This window comes from Motacilla alba, chromosome 17 (genome assembly GCF_015832195.1).
Source record: "Motacilla alba alba isolate MOTALB_02 chromosome 17, Motacilla_alba_V1.0_pri, whole genome shotgun sequence".
Taxonomy (NCBI): domain Eukaryota; kingdom Metazoa; phylum Chordata; class Aves; order Passeriformes; family Motacillidae; genus Motacilla; species Motacilla alba.
In genome coordinates, this window is record NC_052032.1 from 11,101,369 (window position 1) to 11,118,445 (window position 17,077).

General features: G+C 41.7%; 1 protein-coding gene across 7 annotated transcripts; it reads left to right on the forward strand.

Moving 5' to 3' along the window:
* The first annotated feature begins 9,830 nt into the window (after window positions 1–9,830).
* Window positions 9,831–16,051, forward strand: ZBTB43 (zinc finger and BTB domain containing 43). Of its 7 annotated transcripts, none has more exons than XM_038156259.1 (3): window positions 10,117–10,210; window positions 10,952–11,000; window positions 12,378–16,051. In XM_038156259.1, exon 3 carries the CDS (start codon window positions 12,401–12,403, stop codon window positions 13,793–13,795), a length of 1,395 nt encoding a protein of 464 aa, XP_038012187.1. In that variant the 5' UTR covers window positions 10,117–10,210; window positions 10,952–11,000; window positions 12,378–12,400; the 3' UTR covers window positions 13,796–16,051. The 7 variants fall into 7 exon arrangements, with proteins under 7 accessions (XP_038012190.1, XP_038012189.1, XP_038012184.1 ...); XM_038156257.1 differs by having other exon boundaries at window positions 10,132–10,210; window positions 10,952–11,660; XM_038156260.1 differs by having other exon boundaries at window positions 10,132–10,210; window positions 10,952–11,071.
* The last annotated feature ends 1,026 nt before the right edge of the window (window positions 16,052–17,077 follow it).

Here is a 17,077-nt window from a genome sequence, read left to right on the forward strand (position 1 = left end):
TTCCAGTTGGAGTTAATTCCATCCTTAAAGTAGCCTAAGCAGAGCTAGCTGACTAATTCACATAAGAGATACTCCAGGAGGAAATTATGTGGGAGAAATGCAAATGCATAATTTGTGTGAGAGGCAAATTACTCTGCCTTTGTCCAGGACAGGCACTGAACACTACCTCAAAAGCCTCCAATCCACCTTTGTGCCATGCCACAAGGCACAGAACATTCTTCCTCTATGCAATGTTTTAAAAATCATCTAGCCCTCCCCCCCCGCACCTTTAATTACTACAGAAATTACAATTAGGTGTTTTGGGAGTACATGGCATGCAAGGAAAACATGGCCAGCTTCTGCAGGCATGGATAGATAAGCTCTTTTCCAAAGGACACTAACCATGAACAGCACAGACATGACCTATAGGCAGAGCAGGATTGTGTCTTTGTCTGCTTCATTTTCCCACCCTCATAAGTTACTATTGGTATTAATATTTGTTTAGTTCAATATTAAGGCCCAAGCTGAGCACTGCCACAGCCTGTGTCCCTACACAATAAGAGCTGGTAGGCACAGCAGGATAGAGCTATGACCCTAGGAGTCAGTTATTGCAAAATTAAGCTAAGCTAGCTTCTCAAAACATCCCTTGGGTAGAAAAGCTCCCTTTACACACCTAAGACTATGAGAGGACATAAATAATTAATTGTCCTGTATCTTTCTTGCTGAAGAAAAGATTTCAGGTGAGGCAAGTGTAAAAACATAGATATATATCCACCATCCACATTTTTTCCTCCTAAGGATGAAGAGTATATTAAGTGACCTTCCTCTCCAATAGGATAAGAAATCTAATGCCAGCTTAGGAAACTTAAAGTTATTAGCAGTTACATATTACTGGCAACTTATTTTACACCAGACATCTATGAAAAAAAAGTCATAAAAATGCAATTAAATGTCTGAACTGTTGCTATTTTGGAAATTAAAACAACACACAGTGTCCTTGCTACAGCTTATATTACTTACTTATGACTTCTGCAGTTATTTTCACCAGTTTAACCATGCTTCTTTTCCATAAATGTCTGCTGTAAATAGGTCCTTTGGGAACCTTGAAAATAACAAGATCTGTAATAAAAAAATTAATAACACTGAGAGAAAACTCAGGTTGGAAAGGCGTTTTTAGAGCACATTAAAGGGTCTATTTAAAAAAAATACTTGCAGAGAAACACCCCAGTGCTCTGTAGCAGGTAGATCTGAACTGTCACTGCTGAGAAGTAAAGTAAGGGACTCCAAGTTTTCAAGAGATTTGACTTTATGGCTGCTGGGAATACTACTAGGCTCTCCAAAGTAGCATTACAGAATTTTGTTTTCTTGATAAAATCATACAAAATACCATTGTGAGTGAACAGTATCAACAGTCATGTTTACATTATTTCTACATACCAATTCTTCTTCTGCATGAAAAATTCTAAGGCAGCACTCCCCCATTCAATTCACGAAGAAGAAAGTAGAATACAGCTTTACCCTTATGAATATTCCAATTGGAAATTATAAGCAAAGGGAGAGAAGATAATTATATCAACACATCACAGAATATTGCCAACAAGAAGTGTGCTGAATCCTGAACTTCTGTGACTGAGGGCACACAAACATCCTACATCCACACTGTCTGCACCTCCATAGATTTTACTTTGCAGTGACTCCACACGTGAATGCCAGCAGCTCCCGGTGAGCATTCCAAGAGTGCAATCCCAATCTGAACACCACTAGCCTTTGCTGTGCTTTTCATCTCTTTCCTTCACTGTAAGCCATCTGTCACCAGCAGCACAATGCCAAAGGCACCTTATCACCAAAGTAATCTTTTCTCAAAACATATGTCAGTAGAGTACTTCAAAGCTACACTTACTGTAAAAGTCATACTCGACCCCAGATATACTTCGAAGACACATTTATTTTAAAATTCATACTTGATCCTAGATAATGTCGCATAGTATATTCACATGTGTTTGTTCCAAATTGTCTTTTTAGATCAGTTGCTCTGTCATGTTTTCTCTGGCAATCTGACAACATCCACTGACCAGCAGGGACACAGCAGATCCAACAAGTCACTAGTGGTTTTATGAATTGTAGCTAAGAGCCATCAATTCATATAAGATGTAAATAGCCTTTACCAGCCTCATAAAGTCACCTCTAGCATCTGCTCTGCCCAGTGCAAACAGCTGAGGAAAACGTCCCAGTTTCAAGCCACAGCCACAGAGCTGGGGTACCAGCTGGTGGTGACTGCCATGTGACAGCTAGCATGTACCTATGACAACAGCTACCCTGAACTCTACAGAACTACAGAACTCTATCTCTGTAGTTTTACTCGAGGTGAATGACTTGTTAAAGGGACTATATGACTGCCTTTTCCACCACAGTCCTGTCCATTGCCTGTGCCCTCTGCACTGAGATCTGAGGGTACAGGTCCTCCCAGTGCTTTGGGATTGTGCTAGGCGCTGGTTCTCCATCACCACTTCTTTCTGAATATACCTACTGTCAGTGCTGACAAATATGTAAGCCTGCCTTCAAACAATAACTGGAAATATTACTGGGATTAGCTTGCATGTCAGTGTCACTATCCAGTCACTTAACAATCACTCAAAGAAATGATATAAAATATCACTTTTTTACATAGATGAATAATAGAGTGTTTGTCAGTCACTTCTAGGCTGACTGAGCCCCTTTGACTTGCTGAAACTAGAGTCCTTTTTTTTTTTCTAAACCTCACGAGAAAATGTTGACAAAACAGGCAATTTTCTGTAATTTCTCTGCAAGCTTCTGTCAGCACAAGAGGCAGCCAGAGCCCGCTCATTTCAGATAACACCACGGGGTAACCTTTGACATCCACCCCCTCGCTGCCGTCGGAGGCTCCTCTAAGTGCAACAGTTGTGTCTTTCAGGTTGCAGGATGCAGACCCACAATTTGGGCTCTTGTTCGTTGAAGGCAGCCTTTGTTTCCCAGCTGACTAAGAAGCTCTTATAAAAGGGATAAGAAATGTAGTTAATAGCTTGAGAGTGGCCTAATCATCGGCTGCTATTACCCCTCCAATATTAGGGAGGATGACAGACCTATCAATAGCAGAGCCCCAGGTGAGGTACAGCAGCTGATAAGGTGAACTTTGGCTTGATCTTTGCTCTGCAGAGCACAGCACTTATTTGAAAGAGAAGCCAGAACCTATTTTTTTTTTCTTCATATTGTGCTAAAAATCATTCAGCTGAGCAGCTTCTGTTGTGTTTTTTCTATCTTAAACCACATTGATTTGACCAATTTAATTTATAAGCAGAGATGAAAACTGAAGAACTCCCCTATCAGGTCATGGAAGCTAGAGATACACACTTGCGTGATGTGTCCACTCACGTGAAAGTAAAAGGAGGTGAACTGAGAAAGCAGGTCTCCACATGCTACTCATCTTTACACACGAGGTGCAGCCTCGTGCGTGCACAGATTTGCACATGCACACGTCATACACGTACTGGTTTCCAAGTGGTTAACTTTTCCTTGAGTAAACAACTAAACAAAAAGCTAAATGCAAAAGCTAAACATGCAGCAAATACATTATAACATCATTTTATGCTCACAGCAAGTTAAAACACAGGCAGAAACTACAGACTAGAGCAACTGGATACACTCTTGCTCAGAAACAAGACTACCAAGTTACTTTGAGTACCACATAGTCTCAGAAGTTACTAGCACTTCCCTAGAGAGCAGGGACTGGGAGGTATGGGAGAAGATGGAGATCCAGAGTTGATGAGAGGACTAGGAAGACAGGCCAGAGATGTTTCACTGACCTCTCCCTTGGCTGAGTTCTGTGCCTCAAGTCTGGGAAGGAAATGAGAGCAGGCCCTCGTCACCACAGGCTTAGTTCCATCACTCTGCAAGTGAGTGAGAGTCCTTCCACTGGTGCATTGTGCTGGGGTCTGGGGCTGTAAGCAACTGGAGCTCGAGAAGCTAGTGCTGGGACTAACTCACCTTCCATCATGACACTGAGAGAAGATGCAAACCCCAGCGTCCTCAGCAGGCAGCTGCAGGCTCCCATCATGTTGCACTGAATGGAGGTTAGTATTTAGAAGAGATCACAGCTAAGCAGGCTTTCTTCATTGTCAAACCATGCTTAGTTTGGTGGGTTTTTAAAAATCTGTTTAATTCTTTTCTTTTGAAATAAGGGAACTTTAAATATAACCAAAGTGGATACTGCTTTTAAACAGATCCAGTTCTTTGAGAATTTTTTTTTTTTCATCAAGTATTTAACCGGAGTTTTGTTACTAATGCTGGACTTATAGTAGCTAAAGCAAATATAATACTTTCCTGAAGTACTGCTCAGAACTACTTAAGCTAATATTTCCAAAGCCAGAATTCTTTAAAAAGCTATGGGCACAATCTCAAATGGCTCAGAGCCATATACTTCAGAGTCTGACACTAAAGTTGTTTTTTCTTTTCTAGGCAAGTTCTATGTTCTTAAACTCGTGTGGCAAATCTTGCATCAACTTCTCTGACAGTCAGCCTTCTTCTGAGCATAGTCCTGGCACTCTGAAAAGCATTAGAATTTATAATCCCAACACTTATGAGAGGATGCAGTGAACAGATTAGGATCTAAACCCAAAGAAACATGAGCCGAGAAGAAATAATCTCTGTGAATTCTAGGAGCATGAAGAGGTGAAGGAACCTCCCTGGCTGTGCTCAGGGGCCCTCCATGATCTCCTGGCTCAGAGGATTAGGCAGCGCCTTGCACAGAGATTGCTTGCCCCTGCAAACACTAACGTGGTCTGGGAGCACAGAGGGGAGCAGATTTGGTCCGAATGTCACTGTGGTTCTGGAGGTTCAGCCTAGTCACAGCCAGGGCCTAGGGCAGGCCAGCACCATGTCCTCAACACCTGTGGTCCCCCTTTTTGTCAGAGCTGGCTCCCAGCACGGGGCTGCTCCCCAGCGCTGGGACCCCGGAGGCCAGGCTGGCTCTGTCCCTCTGCCTGCAGCAGCATGGTCTTGTCCCTTGAGAGCCACGCCATGGCCATGGGCTGGCAGGACACCAACGAGGCCTGGACACAGGTGCTGGTTTTCTAGAACAAGCGAGAAGCTGGCTGATCTGTTCTTTTTACATGCACTTCCACCAGCATGCAGCTGGGTAGTTGCCATGTCTTGTCAAGCCCAGTATATGCACCTGGAACATCTTTCTTTGCCTGCTAAACTCTCTCTGTTCTCTGTGTGTCAGGGTCGATGTCTCCACTGTGCCATAGCAATGCCATTAGTTATATTAACCACCCTCCACCCAGAAATGACAATCCAGCATATCTCCAAATTAGCCTTTTTATTGAAATCAATAAAGAAGAAATCACATGGCACTAAACTATTTGGTGGCAGCTTTGTTACAAACTCATTACTGGAAAAAGCTTTTAAGAGACCTTTAACCACGACCATTGATTCCATCACAGCAAGGGTGATCTATGGAGTTAATCAGCTGAGTCACAGCAGAAAGCCCTGGCTGTGTGCTGTCCTGCCTGAGAGTCAGCCACATGTCAACAAAAACTCTTTATCTGCAGTAGAGTTGTAGCCTCACAAAAGCAAGACTGACATCACCACCACCCCCCAAACAGACTGATTTTAAAGGCAGTAGTTCACATTCCAAAAAAAAAAAAAAAATTAAAAATACGCAATTTCAGTGCCAAACTGGCTGGCAACACTCACTTTGGCCTCTGAAACTATTTAGCCTTGGGGGATGACCTGCTTTCCCCAGCACCAGGTCTGGGGCTGCTGCAGGTTTTGGACCCACACACCTTTTACTAGGGTGCCCAGCTGGCTCCTTGGCCCTGCCCATGAGTTCATTCACACAGTCACACAGAACCTGCCCTGCATGAGAAATCCCAGCACACCCCCAGTCTGAGCAGTTCTCCAGATATATGCTTTTAAGAATAGAGCAGAAGTTTCAGAGGATCCACTCAGGGAGTCAATTTTTGCAGGGCAGACCCTTTCTGACCCTTTTTGACCCTCTACCAGTGACATGCTCAAAGTTGTAGCCCTTCATTTTTGGATAACTCTCATGCCTGTACATCTGAGGAAAGGTTAACATGGCTTTTTTTCCTTGGTAACTACACGTTCAAGCTCCATTTGAGCTCCTTTTTCATTGAGGTTGCTGAAAGAATAGACAGCACCAGTACATACACAGAGCCCTATGTCTTGTTCCTGGCCTTGTGACAGAATTTTGACAGTAAAACACTTAGAGTCAGATTGCTTCACAAGAAAGAATGAATTGAATTTTTGCAGGTATCCAGTATCTAAGAGTTTAAAGGGCCAGCATCTGATAACAAATAATTCCTGCAGGAGTCTGGTGTCAGTTTATTCCAAAATATGTGTCTGATTGCAGTCACTGGCATCAAGCTGCTTCTTGAAAATACCAGGATATAGATTATGACACCAAATAATTTACCTTTTTTTTGTTCAAGGTGCTTCCAGAGAGATATCTCCTCGTAAGTGCCTGTGCAGTTAAAAAAAAAACAAAACAGGACCAAAAAAAATTCAGGTGGAATGCAAACACATTGTGTAAAGAAATATCTGAGAATAAGGCACTTTTTTTGAGACACGTGACACAGGGATCCTGCTGTAAAGGGCGCAGACTCTGCTTTAACACTGGAACAGACTCTTGCACCCATCATGAGAGATACATAAAGGCAAAGCTTACAGTAGTGCACACAGTGCACTGTAATGCAGCCTGTGTTCAGACACAAATATAATAGATTTCTTTTTAAAAATACAAATGAGGAGAAACATACAGATACTCCGTATTCCAAAATTCAAAATTTTGGTCATTGTGTGTTTTTTTATGATCGAGCCAATATCCAGCAAAATTAGATTTAGTGTCCTTGCTTCTTATGAAATTACACAGAGGCTGCTGCTTTATTCCTCTCCAGGACAGTAAAAAGCAATAAAATTCTTGCAGATTTCGACAGCAGGCAATTCAATAAAAGGCTATGTATATTTTATAAGTACAATAAAAACAAGTCTATAGCTGGATCATAAATGGAGGTTTGTTTGGTTGGTTTGTTTTCTGCACACATCAATGTTGGGGTCTATTTTCAGCACAGGATGGTCTTCTCAGCACACAGCCGTCCCTTTTTGAGGAGAAGCAGGATGAAATTTATATTTTTATAATGTATTATTTAAGCTTTGCTCAAGGGATTTTGCAATGTGTGTCTGTTTAAAATTTAAAGGTGTTGTGGAACTGAATACTTTCCTGTTCTTGATGAGTGCTATAAAATTTTACAATTCTTTTTGTTACATTTTAAAATGTATCTGTCTTATCATTGTGGCATTCCCTTTTTTATGAGCAAACGATAAATATTTGATACACACATCATTATTTCCTAGATTTCCATCGATGCTCACTGGTTTTTTAATTCTTCAATAATATAATGGGGAGATTAATAGACTGTTGTATTTCTGAGCAGTAGTGCTACAATGCACTTAGAGACAGTGTCTGTCTGTTGAAATATAAAATTTTATACAAATGTAAAACCAAACCTAACAACATACAAATGACCCACCCTACATAATTACAGCTGTATCAATTTTTTCTTCTCGCTTACAGAAAGAAATTTTAAATCTCTGAAGAAGCTAATTAAAGAAAATAATACCCTCCCTACTGGTCTCTGAGACAAGTTCTCCAGCACTGACAGTCAACAAGGGCTTTATCTGAGCAGGGTGCGTGGCGTTGAACCTCAAGTTTTCTGGAGAAGGAAACTTTTCTGTGTAACTACACAGAATCCACTGGTTCACCCTTCTGAGTAGTTTGGTAGCTAAAGTCTGCCTCATACAGCAAAGTATAACCAGTGTAGTCTTACTAGATGTACCAAGAATACAAACTTTCAGAATGTATGAACATTATGGGACAGACCTAAAGACATTTTTTCACCATCAGAGTGAAGCTAAAGTGCTTTTGTCCTCATAAAATTGCAGAATCTTGTCATGCAAGAATTATAGAGACCTTTTGTTTACGAAGACAAGGTGATGCAGACTATCTCCATCTCAAAATCCAAACAAGTATGCTTTGGAGAGACACCTGTGTCAGCCTATCAAATGTCAAGAAAAAAATTCCCTTTCAGTTCACTTATTAGAACACTGTATTTCTTGCTATAACAGAAAAGGTATGAAACCCACTGCCTTAAAATAAATTATTTAAATTCATCACAGCAGGGAGTACAGAGGAGTTTAAAAACATACTATAATAAGAAAAGCATTCAAGAGAGAAACAATATAGTCTCTAGGCTTAGCTGAATGATCATTCATGAATTTGACCCAAACTTCCATAACCTCAGGAAAAAGTAAAACATACAAACATTAGTTAATGCTGTTTCCATTTGCTTCCTTTGTAAAACATAAATTTTGATTTACCAAACTAGCCTTGACCCTGCAGCCCTGCTCCTGCAGTCAGTGTTGTCACATGAAGACTGCAGAACTGATCACATGAAGGAAATCCAAAGTGTTTTTCATGACACACTCATGTTAAATTATAACTGGTTTGGTGGCATATTTTACCTTTAAAAATATGATTTTCTTTTTCCTGAAGAAAATGCTGGACAGAAGAAAAAGATAGCAAAAGGAGCAGAAAAAGGTAGCAAAAGTAGCTGTTAATTCCCCAAATCCTGAAAAAGAAACCTTTACAGGAGATCACAGCACAAGAGTTTCAATGCTAATTTGAGAACTGCTCTCTGTCTCTTAACCACATAGAATGATTTTTTTCTGTATTTTAAATAATAATCATATCTGACTCACACCAAAATGACTTTCTCCCACTTATTCCATCCACTAAGTGTGCTGCAGCCAGCTGCCATGTCTTGTATCCCTTTTTCCACAAATATTTGTGCAGGAACATCCTTTGTTTATTCGTTACTCAGCCCTGTGGGATCCTGACTCTTAACAGGGACTGCCAGAGCTAATTCAGTATAAATGCTGAGCCAATATAATATTCCAAGTCTTTCACTGACAATGTTATGAAAAAGAGCAAGGTTGTATATATTCTGTAAACTTGAAGAAAATTCAAAACTTCATGACTGGCAAAGGGTCAGGTGGGATAGAAGACAATGCTTTATTATTAATCTTGTTTAAGATGCTGTATCACATAAATGCAGAAATACATCTTTGCAAAGAATTTGGTAGCTTCCAAAATTATGAGAGAGAAAATGAGGGTTTGGTTTGTAATCCTCCACCATGATCTCAGAATTCTGCTCCATAGTTCAGAGCTGCTCCAGATGATTCCCGTTCCAGTTGGCTCCTGTTAGCCATGGCAGATACAGAGGCCATTTCAGAGCAAGGAGGGAGAGGAGTCTGGCAGGTGAAGAATCGTCAGCACCATCTTAGCAGAGAAGCTACAGGAGCTGTCAAGATTCCCACTGAGATCCCTGTTTGTGGTATGAACTTGACAGTAGCTGGGTGGGAAATCTTCAGACCTGAGATACGCTGTTGTGGGCTTCCTGCTGGGGAATCCTGAGTCAGGTATCAGTTGTGTGCGTTTTGACTCTTTACAGAAATCTCTCATTTAAAAAGTGGAGTACATGGTTTATTTCTTATCCAAATGCTTAGGAAAGCTACCTGGCTGGCCAATGCATTTAAAAACTGAGATATTGTCGTCCGTTTTCTTTAAAAAAAATTAAAGATTAAGCGTAATTAACACTAATTTTCATCAGTTTGTTTGGGACGTTCTCCCGCAGAGAGGGGCGGGCTGCGGCTGCTCAGGCAGGGCGGGCCGGGCGGGGAGCGGCGCCCCCTGCGGGCCGCGGCGGGGCTGCGGCACGGCGAGCGCCTGGCGGGCACGGCGGGCCGCAGTCGGGCTGGCCGCTGGTCCCGTCCCGGCAGCGCTCACAGCAGCACTCAGAGTATTGCCCGGGCAGCAGCTGCGGCGCAGAGGGAGCGGGCAGCGCGGCCCGGCCCGGGCTTGGGGCGCGGCCGCTCCTGCCGGGCGCCCCCGGGAACGCGCCCGCTCCCGGACGGAGCCAGCAGGGGGCGCCGCGCCCGGTGAGCGCCCCCTGCGGCCGGGGGCGGAAGGGCTGGGCCGCGTCACGTGACCGGGACGCGGAAGTGCCCGCAGGAAGGGGGCAGCCGCTTCCGGTGCGGGCGGTGGGCGCGGGCAGGGCCGGGGCCGGGGCCGGGGCCGGGGCCGGGGCCGGGGCGCGCCGACAGCGGCCCGCTATGAGAGACGCGCCGCGAGCCGGAGGTGAGCGCTGCTGCTCGCGCACCCCGGGCGGGCGTGCTGCCGCCGGGCCCCGGCCGCGGGTCCGCGCTGGGGCGGGGCGGCGCGCGAGGCCTCCCCACGCTCCGCGGCCGCCGCTCCCGCGCTCTGCCGGGCCGGGCCGGTGTCCCCGGCGGGACCGGGAGCGGGGCCGGGGGCGGGGTCCGCTCCGGCCGCAGGCTGCGGGCGGGTCCGCGCGGCCGCGGGAGGCGCTGCGGCCTGTCTGGGGCCGCGGCCGGAGCGGCTCCCGGGGACGGTGAGACACCAAGGCCTGCAGGCCTGCGCGGGCAGGGGGAAGGAGCTCCCTGCTGGCTCTTACCAGGAATAATAGTATTAAGGAAATTAAATGTAACTTGTATGTTCTACTCGATGCTCCAGCATGCAGATTGGTTTTTTAGTTACTGTTAATTGGAGTAAAAAGACTTTATGAGCTTGGAGTAAAAGTGCAAAACTAAACAGACTGTAGAAGGAGGGAGTGAAACCCCTTTCGAAAACCCGTTTGCTTGACTTGTAATGCTTTGCTAATTGAAAATATTTTGCTCACATTTTGTCTGCATGACAACTTAAAATACAAAAAAGTCTGCTGTCATCTGGAAATGTTTTTGTGGGGACATGCTGACTTGCTGAAAGATGACAGTTTAGATTATCAGTAATTGTATATAAATTCTACAGGCAGTTGTCTTTAAACTTAAATTGAACATCTTCTGAAAGCTTATTTTTTTGTAGGCAAATATTGAAAAATAGAATCTTAAATCTGAGACTATTCTGAAGGGAGGTAAGGAACTGCATCTGTATAAAAACATCTGATTGTTTCAAAGAATGGATGTAATATACACAAGGTATAAGGTAACTTGAAATACTTAAATAATTATGTCAAATTGTTCTAAGCAAAGTGGCAAGAAAAAATAACAATTGAACTGGCAGGCGCAGTATTCCGTTGCTCACTGGAAAAGTATTGGTAGCTGATTCAGTTCTGAAGAGGGTTGGTGCTTTGAGGAAAAGAACCTGAGGAGTGCTGAAGACAGTAAATTTAAAGGTGGTCTTCTGGAATTATGTGGGCAGCAACTTCATGGAACTTGACCACCGAATCCACTTGCTGCTCCATGGCTCTTCAGAAATCCCATAGCGTTAAATTTACACATTGTTGAATAGAAAAATTGCACAAGTTTAACTTACTCAAGCAGTTAATGTTGGTTTTTCATAGTGACATTTAAATTTCTGCCATTTCTAATTACAATAATGTGCAAATTTCAGGTGTGCATTTGAAAAAGTTGTATTACTGCTAAAAGGGCTGTTAATCTGTTGGTAAGACGTCTGGATTATGTGAGAATACAGATGTGAAAATCTGGGAGCTCTTAGCTGAGATTCTGTCATGTACTTATTATGTTGTTACAAATACACGAGGAACAAGCAGGAAAAGTTCTGTGCGGCACAGGTATCAATTTCTTGATTGACCTTTTAAATTTTGTATGATTTCTCTAAAAGGAACATTATAATCCTAGTCCTAACCAAATATCTCAATAAGCTTGGAATTAAAAACTGTATGAGCTGTTGCTGTCCCACCTTCCAGTTAGTGAAACAACAGGGAAATACAGGAGAAGGGTCATAAGCCTTACTCTCAGTGAGGTTCTGCCCGTGCTTCCAGTGTCATCCTGGGAGTTGATACAGTTGGTTTTGAAAAACTGATCTTAAGTGAAATATTTCATGAGTAAAATCAGTGTTTGTTGGGGGACAAATGAGACGATTTTGTTGGCATTTGAAATATAAAATCTTTCATATGCTGGTACAAACTGTGGGACATCCTGGAGTTAGAACTCTGCTGTGTAATTCCATGAAATAATGGTTTCATTAGCCTAAACTAGTGTTTGAAATGCTTAGTCTATCCCAACTGGATAGTTTGCTGTTTGTAGCTCCTGCTGTAGTTGATGAGTCCTCTTGAAGAGAAGAAACACAACAAAATATGGTGGCATAGCAATTTATGGCCTTAGTACAGCTTTAGAAGAGAGAAATACAATAGTGGCAAAAGGTTGAGTTCCATGTGTGTCTGTTAAGAAAAAAGAAAAAAATGTAGATGAAAATGGAAAGGTCAATACTTGACCAAACAGAATTTCTAATTTTATTTCTTATTTTTATTTTATATTTTTTCTTGCAGCACAACACTAAATTTGTAATGAAATGGAGTCTGGGTCAAGCTCCTTTCGAGTGGAATTTCCAGATTTTTCTAGCACCATTTTGCAGAAGTTAAACCAACAGCGCCAGCAAGGACAATTATGTGATGTGTCCATTGTGGTTCAGGGCCATCTCTTCAGAGCCCATAAAGCTGTTCTTGCAGCTAGTTCACCTTATTTCTGTGATCAGGTTCTCCTGAAAAACAGCAGGCGAATAGTCCTGCCTGATGTGATGAATCCAAGAGTATTTGAAAACATTCTTCTGTCTACGTATACAGGCCGGCTGGTAATGCCCGCGCCAGAAATTGTTAGTTATCTGACAGCAGCAAGTTTCCTCCAGATGTGGCACGTAGTGGATAAGTGCACGGAAGTGCTTGAGGGAAACCCAACAGTTCTGTGTCAGAAGATGAATCATGGCAGTGACCATCAGTCCCCAAGCAGTAGTAGCTACAATGGCCTTGTTGAAACCTTTGAGATTGGCTCTGGAGGACAGACAGAATTCCACAAAGTGCAGGAACTAAGGGATGGCGAAAATGAAGAAGAGAGCTCTAAAGATGAGCTGTCATGTCAGCTGACAGAACACGAGTACCTTCCCAGTAATTCTTCAACAGAGCACGATAGACTTAGCACTGGAATGACCAGTCAGGACGGGGAAGAGGGAACTAGTGATAGCGCAGAGTACCAGTACAGCAGACCGATGTATAGCAAACCCAGTATCATGTCTCACAAGCGGTGGATCCATGTGAAACCAGAAAGGTTTGAACAAGACTGTGAAGGCGTTGATAATCCTTATGATGAACACCAAGTTTCTGAATCCGTGAATACCATCCAGGCAGATCACTCAATCCAGTCTTCAGGTGTTGAAGATTTTCACATAGGTGACAAAAAGATGGAAGCAGAATTTGATGAACAGGCAGATGAAAGTAATTATGATGAACAAGTTGACTTCTATGGCTCGTCTATGGAAGAATTTTCCGGTGAAAGGGCAGATGGCAATTTAAATGCTCACAGACAGGATCTCATGATGGCAGCAGGCTATGGTGAAAGCATTGACATGGCTGCCGGGATTAAAGAAGAAACGTCTCTCACTGGATTCTCCCATGCCGATAAGCTCTATCCTTGTCAGTGTGGAAAAAGCTTTACACACAAAAGTCAGAGAGATCGGCATATGAGTATGCACCTTGGTCTTCGACCTTATGGCTGTGGTGTCTGTGGTAAGAAATTCAAAATGAAACACCATCTTGTAGGCCATATGAAAATTCATACAGGCATAAAACCATACGAGTGTAACATCTGTGGGAAAAGGTTTATGTGGCGGGACAGTTTTCATCGGCATGTGACCTCTTGTACCAAGTCCTATCAGGCTTCTAAAGCTGAGCAGAGTACTACTGAGATGAACTAAGATATTAGTGCTTACATTTGTTTAGTAGAGTAAGAAAAATAAACAAATTATGCAAATAATGTCTGGTACTTGCTATTGTATGTTCTCAAAACAAAAGTTTTAATAAGTATGCCGGTATAAACAGATCAAATGTATTTTGCTTCTTGCAATATTACTTCAGGTGTTTATTGTGGGAAGTGCATGTGGTTAATCCGAAAGGTGCCTGCAAAATGAGGTCTGAGATTGATTGTAATCACAGCAGTATTTGGAAGTTGTCTTGTATTTCCAAGTCATCTAAATTCACAGTAAAACTCAGCTCTAAGTTGACAAAAATCTTGAAAATACTTAGATGAACAAGAAATTCAGGTAGTACTCCTTAATGGAAAAGAAATCTGAGATGACCAAACTGGCTTATACGATTTACATTTAAATGAAGAAAAAAAAAAAGAGAATTCCACCTCAAGGTGAAGCATCATTAGGTAATGTGCATCATTTAGTAGCCTTTGTTGTATTGCTTAATGAAAGGCAGTGGTAAAGGTGGTTTACATTTCCGTTATCCATCTTCTTTTTTTTAAATTAATCTTCAGTAAAACAAATATCTAATTTTGTGCTGATTTCTGTTTAGAGTCTGTAATGCACTTACAGTTTTCACTATATAAACTTCAGTATATATTAAGTACACTTTATACTTGCTCTTCTAGGGTCTAATGCTGTACGACTCTTGACTTGATTAGATTTTAATTACTATGTTGTGAGAGCTTCTAGAAGTGTGTGTAATAACTATGTCTTATTAAAAAATAAGACACCAACTAAAGTAAAATGTAACATTTGGAACTTAGTCAAAATAATCAAATATTTAAAGTGTAAATTTCTGTTCAAATTTTTGTGGCTTACTACAGTAGCAAGTACCAAACTCTGGATTCATGAACTGACTCGTTATTGGTACAAAAACTTCTGTGAGAACTTTTATCTTGTTTTAGAAACCTGCTTTAGGAAAATTGCGTAGTCATTGATAGGTATTTATACTTTTAATTCTTTACTCTTTGAATAGTATATAATACTGATTCTTGGTACTGAACTACTGTGACTGGTGATCACAAGCAGAGTTGCTTGCTTCCTCAAAGTTGCTTGTGGAAAAAAGTAGGAAGTATGTGATTTGGATCTTCTGATGGTACTGCAGAACATGGTACCATGCTTATGTCTGAAGCTGGTATTTTTGCTGGGAAAGTGACACTTGTTCTGTGTTAAGATGAGGATCTGTGTGGGGGCTCTCATTCATGGAGATAGATGGAGGGGTGTGTATGGTTCTAAGGGATGCTGCCAGCTCTGCAGATTGAGTAAAGGCATCAGTTGTAAAGGTGACAACAGGATTTTGGGGTTGAAAGCTTAATGCAGTCCAATGCAAAAGCAATTGCTTCTTAGTAAGCAAAAAGCCTCTTTGTAGCTTACTGAAATAAGACAGGGAAAGAACATACATAGAATATAATAGAAAGAGCTGATAACCAAGTACAGTGCTGTCCACATGGGGAAAAAGTTAACCAGCATTAAAGACAAGCCTGTCTGACCCCAGTTTCTGTATTAGGCACTGCTGTGTGCAGGATAATGTACTGAACAGATGACCCTGCATGGTGAAGCAAAACCACACAAAGATTATTACACTTCAGATTCTTTTTTGAACTCCCAGTAACAAATTGTCTTAAGATACAACTGAACTGTATCCTGAAAGTGAATGTCTGCTGCAAGCTGAGGGTTTTCTACTCAGTGAGCTGTAATTACTGTAATTTCTTTACTGGCATTCTACTTAAAAACTTTTTTTTTTTTTAAGAGGCTCTTAATTATTAATCTTCTAATGCTTCAAATATTTTTTCATATGGAATTTTGTTAAAACAGATGTTCCCACGTACAATGAACCCATTGCTGGCAATGGGCATGAATGATCAGCACCACAGAGTTCCTGTTCTTAGCACTTAATTGAACTCCACAAATACCATGGTGGCCATGTTTAACCTTTGTGACCAAGGTACTGAAACAGGGATTTTGCTCACTAACACTGTAACCTGCTTAATGTATAGCACTTTGTATTTAAACAAAACAAAACCAAAAAAAAAAAAAACAAAAAACCTACAAAAAAACCACAAAAACAAAAAAAACCCCAAAAAACAAAAACAACAAACCAAACCATAATACTTTATAAGTATGTTTTTTAAACTTAGAAATTATATTCCCTCTATGGTTTGTTTACACACTGCTAACACTGTCCTTTTTAATACTAAAAAATACTATAATGCTTGCCTGTTTACATGAGGGTAGAGGAAAGGGTTGTCGCACTCGGTGGCCCTGTTTTTCCATTCTCTAAGGCCTTACCACATACATGGTGTCATTTCTGCAAGTACCATCATCACATTTGAAGGAAGGCATTAGAATCATAGAGTGGTTTGGGTTGGAAGGAGACTTTGAAGGTCATCTACTTCCAGCCCTCCTGCCATCGGCATGAACACCTTCAGCTAGGCCAGGTTGCTCAGAACCCCATCCTACCTGGCCTTGAACATGTCCAGGGTGTTGATACTCATACTCATTTCAAGATGATCTTGTATGTTACATTGGTTCTCAGCCCCTTTCCAATTGTCACTTTGGTTTTGCATAAAAAGGTTAAGGGTGCCTCTTCCCATTTAACCATGAAAAAGGCTGGACAGAAACACCAGTCTGAAAACTGTGGTCAAAAACCACAAAGATATTGAACTCAGACCATCCTACAGAGTTGCCAGCAAAACTGTTTCTTTTACCAGCTTGGAATGACTTTTATATGGGATATTTCAAGGTTTAATGTTACTTCTATTTGCAGTTAGATTACTTTGAAATAAAGCTTTAAAATCAAATGTACTGCGAGAGACACTTTAAAGATTTTATAACAGGTTCAGTAGATCATATTATAGAACCATGTCCTTTCTTAATGACTTAGCATGAATAGTAACTTTTTAGTATTTGCCTCTTGCTCTTTTACCCCCTATTATGGCATTGTCTTGAAAGTCCAGCAAATGTTGCTCCACTGATTTTTGCAGCCCTTGGCTTTCTGCTGTTAATTTACATGAAACCAGCTGATTGCAGGAAAATACTGATCTGATTGTCATGAGATCAGGTTGAGAGGATTGATGATTCAAGGACAGCTTGAGATACATGTCTAAAATCCTTACTTTTGCATGTCACAGGTGAAACAATTGTCTTGTGGTGTTTTTCTTGAACTCAGTTTATTGCCCTTTGTCAAACTTCTAATCACCAATTCAGGTACGGGAGGAAGATAAAAAA